Source organism: Agelaius tricolor, unplaced genomic scaffold, assembly GCF_023055355.1.
Source record: "Agelaius tricolor isolate 1412-34295 unplaced genomic scaffold, bAgeTri1.0.p SCAF_5, whole genome shotgun sequence".
Classification (NCBI taxonomy): Eukaryota; Metazoa; Chordata; class Aves; order Passeriformes; family Icteridae; genus Agelaius; species Agelaius tricolor.
In genome coordinates, this window is record NW_027269265.1 from 12,942,925 (window position 1) to 12,952,795 (window position 9,871).

The 9,871-nt window shown below is 36.1% G+C and overlaps 1 protein-coding gene across 1 annotated transcript in view; it reads left to right on the plus strand.

Annotated features, from left to right (window-relative positions):
• SETD3 (SET domain containing 3, actin N3(tau)-histidine methyltransferase) overlaps window positions 1-8,577 on the plus strand; it is a 62,141-nt gene extending 53,564 nt beyond the window's left edge. The window contains exons 10-13 of the mRNA XM_071426502.1: window positions 2,610-2,776; window positions 3,418-3,503; window positions 5,256-5,416; window positions 6,047-8,577. Of these exons, the coding sequence (XP_071282603.1) occupies window positions 2,610-2,776; window positions 3,418-3,503; window positions 5,256-5,416; window positions 6,047-6,490 (858 nt within the window). The 3' untranslated portion in view covers window positions 6,491-8,577. The remainder of the gene's footprint in view (window positions 1-2,609; window positions 2,777-3,417; window positions 3,504-5,255; window positions 5,417-6,046) is intronic.
• Window positions 8,578-9,871: the final 1,294 nt, after the last annotated feature.

Below are 9,871 nucleotides of genomic sequence, written 5' to 3' on the forward strand. Positions count from 1 at the left end.
TGACTCCCTAGAAAATTTTAATAATGTAGTAGTGTGGATTAAACCCTGCTACATTTGAAATTTATTATGCTGAGCTAATTTTGAGTGAAAATGCTACCAAACTAAATACGTGTACATTTTTCAAAATATTTTCTATCACTTGGTAGACCCTGACTGTAGGAGAGTTTTATTCCTCGTACTTTATAGAACTAGTTGAAATATTTAATTTTAATGTGAACATACACAGCCACCAAGTTAGGAATTCTGGAAGAGCTTAGTAAAAGGCCCTGTCCAAAAGGCCAAAGATAAATAATTTTTAGATTTGTCTGTAGTAATGGATTGTAGAGTCTTTTTTAACAATTGTGTTTGTTGGCTTATGTTTCTTGTTAGTCTTTGTTCATTTAAAAGAGGTGAAATGCAGTACAGTTGCCAGTCATTTTAACCCATGCTGTTGTCATTGCAATGCTTAGTGGAAATGAGGAAGGACCTAAAAACATACTGTGTCCCTTTCACACAGGCATGCATGCATTTACCTCTTCATCCTGAGACAGCAGGAGAGTCTTGCAAAGATGCATGGAACAGTTCAGAATCCAGTATTTTGATCAGAACTGCTCAGAACCAAAACTGAGTGTCCAAACTAGTGATGCACTGAAGACAGTGGTTCTAGGAGTGTAGGAAGCCCCTGTGCTGTGTCAGCAGCCAGCCTAAACCCTCAAGTGGAGCAGCACTCCTTTTCTGACTGCTGCCTGTGCAGTCAGCATGGCCAGACAAAGCCTTTGTCTATGAAACATCCTGAAATGTTTTGTAACTCAGCCTCTGAGTTTTTACTTTTACTCTGTTATTTTGCCAGTCTTACAATTTATAATATTGTGATTTTAATTTTTCTTTTGTATTGTTACCTTTTTTAACAAAGAAGTATCTGGCATTTTTTCTTTATTGAATACATCTTTCCAAAAGTGTATTTATCCTCATTGCTATGCTGAGGTTTACAGTGATTGTATATTTTTGCTCTCAGAATTTGTTATGGTAGTCAAATATTTTCTGTTTTTTCCAATTGTGGTGTGATGAGTTAAAAGGGGTCCACAGTTTTTCCAGAAGTGATCCAATTTATAATTTTCCACAGCTGGCAATGGATGTGTCATATAGCTGTTCTGGCTGCTCTCTCCATTTCAATTATAGAGGGTTCCTATATTTCAATTTTATTTTAGTAGTTTCACTTTGTCTGCTATTTATCAGAATTTCTGTGCAAACTTTAACTGTTAGTGACATCTTTAAAGCACTGTAATTATATAATGCTTCAGTCCTTTAATATACCATGCAGATGTCATTTCTTACAGTTTTAGCAGGAAGAGTGTATGATCCATGCTTTTACTACTAAAAATGTTAGGCAGCAGAGGTCCACAGAGTCTGTCAAACACTGGCCTGAAATAACGCAATTCTCACTGTGTTTAATTGGATTTTTTGTAGAACAGTCTTGGGGTGTAAGAGCATACTGTGTAATCTATACATGATATGTGACTTTTAGTTTAATATGAGATGTATCACAATAGTTTTAAAACTTGAGAGGTTGATCAACTCTTTCCTTACCCACTGCCTCAATACACCTGGTCTGGTCACATGTTCATCATATGAGTGTGTTACAGTATAATGTTCAGTATAATTCAATATCATAGTTAAGCATTTGGTGCTTAGGATAAACAGCTCTTACACAAAATTGAAAACAGAGAAAATAAATGGCATCATTGCTGTTACTGAGCCCTTTAGAGAGCACTGTGTCTTTCTCTGTCAGCTAGAGAGGAATGGAAGCTTGCAGGCATCCAGAGCACTGCTGTACCCTGAGGTTCTGAAGGGAATTCTGTAACTGCTGGGACTTCTTTTTCTGACTGACAATTTTGTTATCAGACACAAATGGGAAAATATCCTCTTGATGTGGGAGAATACAATTGCTACTCTGACCTCTAGTCCCATGAATTTCATACTGCCTAGCCCTGAGTTAATACATTCTGCAGGTTATATTTAGGAATTTCTTTTAAAATGTGAATTAAAGTAACTATATGCTTTATAAAAAAGAGTTCAGAGTAAAACAAAAATAAATACTGGCTGAACGCAGCTCAGATCTCTCTGTATGATGTACTGTGGTATATCCATATCTTAAGGTAACATTTAAATGAAAGCAAAGTTGATCTATCAGCAGTGTAGTTTTGAGTGGACATTTGGTTGGGGAAAATGATTCCAGAAACACCATATCTTTTAATGGGCCCTCCTTGTCTCTGATTTTTTTAGCCTTTAGCAAGCCTTTGAAAGCTTATTTCTGTATGCTGGTACTTTATGTCAGTGTGAGAAACCAGAACATTTTTTTTTAAAGTACAGAATAAAAATTTCCTCTTGCCTTTCAAAGTCTCTGTTATACATGTATATGTTTACCTCTACCTCTAAAGTGAAATTGCCATATTGTGTACAGCATTTGAGTCAATACCAGAAAACAAAGCATGCTTCTTCATATAACCAAATATACATTGTACTCAGAATAGTAACTCTTCTTCTTGAAAATAACTTTCAAATTATGTCAATTTTGTGAGCTGATCTTAAGCTTTTTTCCTGTCCCTTCACTTCTCTTTTCATCCTTCTAGATTTACATTTTTTATGGCACTCGGTCAAACGCTGAATTTGTGATCCACAGTGGTTTTTTCTTTGATAATAATTCACATGACAGAGTGAAAATAAAGCTTGGCGTGAGTAAAAGTGACAGGCTGTATGCTATGAAGGCAGAGGTCTTAGCTCGCGCTGGTATCCCAACGTAAGTAAAACACAATGCCATGGGTTTTTCAAAACATTTCCAAAGTATATAGTGTCCAGTAAAGCATATATGGAGCTCTTTTGTGATAATTTTCTTAGGTGTTATATTTCTCCTGTTTGTATAGCAAATGAAAGTTATTGTAATAATATTTACAGAAGTTCTCTGAACTGTATTATCATCTAATTTGAACCATATATAAGGAAAAAGGCCTTTGCTTTAATAACCATTTGAACAACAACAGAGCAAGGATTAATTTGAAGCAATCTGTGGCTTTACTTTCTTTCCTATCCCTTGCAGACATAGTGCAATGCTCAGTATGTGAATCACAGCATTTTCCTTTAGTCATTTCAGTCCAGAGGGTACTATTAGGAGCAGCAGACATGAAACATTGCATTTTCATGAATTTATTATGAAAGCTGTATAAAATAATTTTAAGTGTAAAATTGTAGAGAGAATCATTCTTTTCAGATACAAGTTAGGGAAGCTTTTCTGTTTGAGCTAATATTACCTAATTTTTTCAAAGTTACTTTTGTAGCACTACATTTGTTGTATACTTTATGGTCTTTTATGTAAAAATAAGTTAAAAGATATGACAATTGGACTTGTATTTACTGTTGTTGTTTGATTGTTTCTTTTATTAGTTCAAGTGTTTTTGCCTTGCACTCCACTGAGCCTGCAATCTCTGCCCAGCTTTTGGCTTTCCTTCGAGTGTTTTGTATGAATGAAGGTAGGATATTTTATGAAGATAACCTAATTTATGTTTGTGTTGTTGAGGGGATTTTTGATTGTTTTTTTTTCTTAATGTAGGAATGGGATAGACATTTATATAAAACATTAATATAGATGATCAGAAAAGTTGAGGAGTTTAAGTTAAAAAGGTTAAGTTAAAAGCTACTGAGAACCCCAATCTTTGTCCATGTCATCTGAGGGAATATTTCAGTAACTCTGAAAGCATGAGATGATACAGTTGTTTATTTATTTTAATCGCCCAGACTCTTGTGAATGAGTGAGCTTTGGAGTTTGATTTCTAGTTCTTGGGTTTCAAAATAGTTTGCAGAACAAGATCATGCAAGTCCTAGGGGTTTACATGCTTAAAATCACAGCATTTTAGTCATCACCACTGGAATCATTTATGTGTTAAATTGGACTATTCTGTACTGTAAAAGAAATATGGAAGAGACATTTCAAAGTTGAGTATTCTCTATATTTTAGTAATTTGTGAACTAAATATTCAATATTTTGGTAATTGGTAACCTAACATTTCTGTATTTGCAGACTGTCTTTCTAGTGTTTCTCTCCTGTTACTTCTATTTGTGGGGCAAAATATGTGTACATTTAATAAATATTCACCTTATTTGTGCATGTGAAACTTCTCATTAAATGCTCATAATAGCTCCTTGTTGGTTAGATGCAGTTTTGAAGGTTATGGATGTGACAGTTTGTCGTGACAGTGAGAGAACTCCCTTGCATTTAGGAATACTGTGCAGATGATGTGGATTTTTTGTGCCAGCAGGAATACTGAAGTAGTTGAGTTTCTGCATGTGGTCTATTTGTTTTCTTTAATAAAAACAATGTAACTTGGTTATGCCTTCACTTCCTCTTGTCATCCATCTCTTAGAACTTACTAAAAAATTAGAATATACCGGAACAGTTCAGTTGGAAGGGACCTACATCCATCTCTTGCGATTGCCTCATACTTCTGGGAAGTAAATTCAAGGGAAGAAAATTTTAGGATGCTGATGAGGGAGTGAATTTTGGCTTGGAGAGGAAAATATAGCTAGTGAATGCTTTAATTACATTTCTCTGGTATATGATTGTGCTCAGTTTATTTATATGTTTTAAATACTGTTTAAGAAAACTGTTTATTGAGAAACTACATGCAAGCTCTTGGTGAAGTTTGTCATAACTGCTTTGCAGTAGTCAAATTTATTAATTAAAACTTAAATGAAATTTGTGTAATATCAAGGAGCTGATTAAATGTTTTCTACTCTTGAGTTTTGATGGATGTCTTTTCTGACCACCTGTAGACAGTTTCTGCTACTGAAAAAGATTATCAAAACAACAGGAAAAAGAATTCCATTGCTATTTGCACGCTCTTTGGCCTGTTCCTTTTATTCTCAAAAAGTTCATTGCACTCTTTACAAATTCACTCCCTTTCATTTATGAATGATTTTACAAAACATTCTGTTTCACTGACAGAGATTTATGCTGTGTATGAGAGGCTGTGATGTCTAAAGTATCTTCATTTCCAGGTGGGGAGAAGGCCCATTTGCTGCTGACCTGAAGACTTGCAGTTGTCTCTTTGAGGCAAATCCTAGAAAAAAAGCAGCATATCTGATAATTCTTATTTGAGGAGAGGGTTATTTTTTGCTAGCTGCTCAAAGATATACGATTGAAAATAAATCTTTCTGCAGTTTGTCAACTGACAAAGTGAATGATGAGATTGTTTTTTAACAGATTGGTTTTATACTTATTGCAGAAGAGCTGAAGGAGCACTTGATAGGTGAGCATGCGATTGGCAAAATCTTCACTCTGGGGAACTCTGACTTTCCTGTTAGCTGGGACAATGAAGTTAAACTTTGGACATTCCTGGAAGCTAGAGCATCCCTTCTTTTGAAAACCTATAAAACAACTGTGGAGGTAAAATTATCATTATGTGTAATTTAAAAGTCTGAGTTCTTCTGTGTGTTGAGATTGTAGGAAAAGATATTTTGTCCTCCATTTTGTCTTTTCAAACTTCAACCTGAATGTTAGCACATAATTAATTCTGTACTTTTTAAGTGCAGAAACAGTTTTGCATTATCTAAGGAAAATCAAATAAGATTGCAAAAAAGGAAATTTTGTTAATGTAATTTTGTTAATGTATTTTTCCTTTGATTTTCCAAGTAGAGACTACCTGCTTTTTTCTCTGCAAATAAGATGGGGAATCAGTTTCAACTTGTTTTCTGTTTGTTGCATTCTCCAGATTGCAAAGCAATGTGCTCCTATTGCAAATGTATAAGTGAACCTACGTGTTGCATGTATTTGTGAAGTAACCTGACTTTGCTTGTCATGAAGACTGATTTATGTGCAGAAATGTTGGGCTTTTTTATGATTTCATGACAAATTTCACTGGGACTCCTTGCAACACTTGCAGACCCCCCTCATGTCCATTTGGCTCTGCCTGGAGAGCCTGGTGTCACTCCTGCTCAGAGAAAGAGATGAGGTGAGGGAGGGGCTGTTTGATTGTGTAAGGTGTTAGTAGCAGACTTGCTTTTTCTTTCCTACCAGGTGGATAAGTCCTTCCTGGAGACTCACGACCTCACTGCGCATGCGACAATGGCCATCAAACTGCGCCTAGGTGAGAAGGAGATCCTGGAGAAGGCGGTGAAGAGCGCAGCTGCCAGCAGAGAGTATTACAGGAAACAAATGGCAGACGGAGCTCCGCTCCCCAAGTATGACAAGGGCCATATTGCCTTGTTGGAGAACACTGTGGCAGACTCTAGACTCCCTATTGTCTTGAGAAACCTAGAAGATGTGGAAGAGCAAGGGGACTTAAAGATTGATGAAGCCATTGATGCTGAAGTCACAGAGAATGGGTTTGTAAATGGTGAAAACTCTTTATTTAATGGGACCAAATCAGAAAGTGAAAATCTTAGTAAAGAGAAAAGCAACAGAGGGACTGAAGATGCCAAAGAATCTTCTTCAGAAAGTACTGATGAGGTTAAAGAATAGTCCTAAAATTTTACTTTCTTGTGAAATTAAACTAGCTGAAGTTTATCAACAGTGCATTTATGTTGGTGTGTTCCTTTGTTAACATTTCTCTTTCTGCAGAGAAAAATGGTTTTGCTGCTTTATATAAAAATGAAATTTTAAGTTATTTAAAAGATTTAGCATCCCTTTTCAATTAAGATTGCCATCTTGCTTTCAGGCAAAAACTGGGGAAAGAGGTGCCTTTGGAAGATTTTGCAGCCCTTTGTTGAACCAAATGTATTTTCTTCCTGGGGAAGAATTAAGCTCTTCTATCTGCTGTGCGTTTGTTGTTCTGTCACTCTGACTACCGAAATTAAAAGCTTGCTCTGCCTCCTGCCAAGAAAAGCAGAAGGCAGGACTGACTCGGTATTCAGCATGAAGGTAGGGGAGCAATACAGCAGAAAACTGAATGAGAGGATCAGAAACTTGGGAGACTGGAGGAAAACCTGTTTAAAATCAGGTGTGCCAGTCCAGAAAAAGGTAAGGTGGCAACCTTATGATTGGTAGTTTTAAATGTCAATGAGAATCCAAATTGTATACACTTAAAGTGATCTCTGAAGATTTCAGTTTACTTTGTCTTTTGTTTACTGTATAAAATATCTTTCTTCTTCAGTCGGAGTTAGGCTGCTACAATACAACATTCATGAACTTTTAAAGGCTGACTACTTTTTATTTCCAGGCAGTAGTTTTTATTTACAATGTTGGCAGAGCTACTGGAGATTTTGCAAGCAGATAGGCCAAGCCACAGCTTTAAACTGATCAAAGTGAGGTCACTTCCCAGCTTCTTCAGGTTTTCACAATGAGCTAGAGATTTTCAAAGCTACACTTTTGACTAAACCATTATTAAAAGGAAAATATTAACAATGTTCTTGTCTGCTACTCCTTCATTTCTGTGTTGTTGAATGTAACATTGAATTCACATGGTTACCTGATCTTACTCGACTTTGTCTTTTGATTAAGATATTAATTGATCCTGCTTCCTCAAAGGAAATGGCAATCAGGTTTATGTATTTTTGGCCCAAGTCCAAACCACAGCCAAGTGTGCAGTGGTTTTTGCCATTTAGATTGTGTCTTCATCTGATGCACATTTCTTGCGATACTGCCACAACTTAAGCAGGTCTACTGTCACCAGCAGTTTTGGTCACTGTCATAGTACATGTTTGAACTTCTAGGTGGAAACCATACAGTCCTAGCACTGTGCAATATCAAAACAGGGGTAATTCCATGGCTTGACTTTGAAATTACCAGCCTATTAGGAGGAGAGGAGGGCAGAATATTTTTATTTTGTGGATCAATTCAGAGGAGTATCAAGTGGTTTAAATCCATTCTCAATATTAAGAACTTTCTCTCTTACTTTTGTATCCTTAAGTTCATGATGATGGATTGAATGGAATGCTTGGACAGTTGTTTAAAACTCAGTAGAGGTTGCAAACTGCTCATTGAAGATCAGTTGCAGTAAATCGTCTTCTGGCACATTTGTAGTTTTTTTAGCCTTTGCTTCTTTCATACTGCAACCTGGAACATGTGTTTTTGCATCAATCTTTGGTGCAATACACATTTAAATAGTGACCTTCTTTCAGGTTGTCATAGAAGTTCTGGTGTTCAGCTAGTATCAGTGTGGAAAAAATAGAAAAAATAGTTTTTTAAAAAGTATTTCACTAAGAATGGCATGTTGCCATTGCACCTTGGATATTGCTTCATCACTAACAAGATGCTGGACCAGTATTTTTGTAACTATATGCTGCCTTTGGTAGAATGTCATGGAATTGTTGTCTTGACAATTTAAATGTCATACAAGTAATTACATTTTGGTTTTTATTAGGACCAATACTCCACTTCTGTTTCTGCCACTTACATTGCACAACATTGTACTAGATACTATGATGCAATTCTGAAACTAGCCTTCCCTGAAAATTATAACTGTAATTCAGAATTTAAATGCTTTGATTCAATCTGATACACTGTATTTTGTTCCAGTATTTGCTAATATCTATGGCTTAGCAAAGCCTGTGGTCACCACAGGACAGAATGTGTGGGTTTTCTTGAATAAAATATAGTTCTACCATGTCTTCACTAGTGAGTGTATTATACAAGCAAAACCTCTACCTGATACTGACTGCTGTATCTTTTGGGGTCTGTGGGGAGAGGAATATCTGTCCAGGTGTACAGATGAAGATTAAAAGACAAATAGCTGGGGAAAAAACAAAAAAAGGATTCAAGTAAAAGAAAGGGAAAGTGTTTTACTGAGTGCATGGTCAAATTCTTACTCTTCATCTGTTAGTGTTATTTAGAAAAATATGTTACACACAATAAAAATAGTGAGTAATCTAATTTTGTAATTTGCATTTTTCCTCTATGCATGTAATGGTTCCTTCAGAAGCACTAACCTAAAACTTAAGCTCTTGAAAACTGAGGTGAAAACAAAAAAAATTGGCACTGATGAGCCCTTATTACCATCTGTCATGAAAACAGACCTTTCAAAGCATTTTAAAGTTAACTTTCTTCATAATGTTTGGTTAAGAGGCTGTTCACACTAATCCCAGGCTAAATGCCAAATCTTGCTTCTGTTTAGCTATCTAAAGTATTCCTGTAAGAAAGACATCACTTGCATTTCTCGGACTGTTCTCCAAAAGCAAAACAGGGGAAAAAAAGCCTTTTGAATTTTACATGAACCTACCTACTGATGAATCATTTCCCTAACAACCTGTAACTAGTTTGGGTCCGTGCCACAAGGTGATGTCCATATTTCCCTCTTGATAAAGTCAAATATACAAAATTGAGCAACAACTGCCAGCCTGAAAAATGTTTTTAAAGTGTAAATGCAACTGTAGCTTAAGTGCTGTCATGAGTGAAGGAGAAATGAGAGCCTTCTGGCTGGGGAGGTGGGATGGTTTTTGTTCTTGGCTAGAATATTTATTCTTTGCCTCAGACATCATTATAAGGTGGTATGTACAGAAAATCTGTGCAACCCAACAGTAGATGCCTTCTTGAGGCTGATTTGCCTTTAGGGAGAAATGATCGTCATGGAGTCATGAAACTCGCATGATTCAATGGTATTCTGGAAGATTTAGTTTACAAAATCTCCTCTAGTTCACATGTTTAAAACCAGTATGTAGTATCTACTGCTGCCCCTTCTCTCTCATTGTCTAGAAAGGCATGTGAAGTAATTACAAAATATTTGAAGTACTTCAATCAGACAAAAGAAAGGTGCTCCCAAAATCTTCTTTTCTGATTTTATGGACTGAAACTCAGTCTAGGTATTTCTTGTACTCTGCTCCAAACAGGAGTTTTCAGTAAAAACATTGCCCTACCACATTTATCTGATGAAGCAATACCCATCCCTTTTCCTCTAGAAGATTTTTA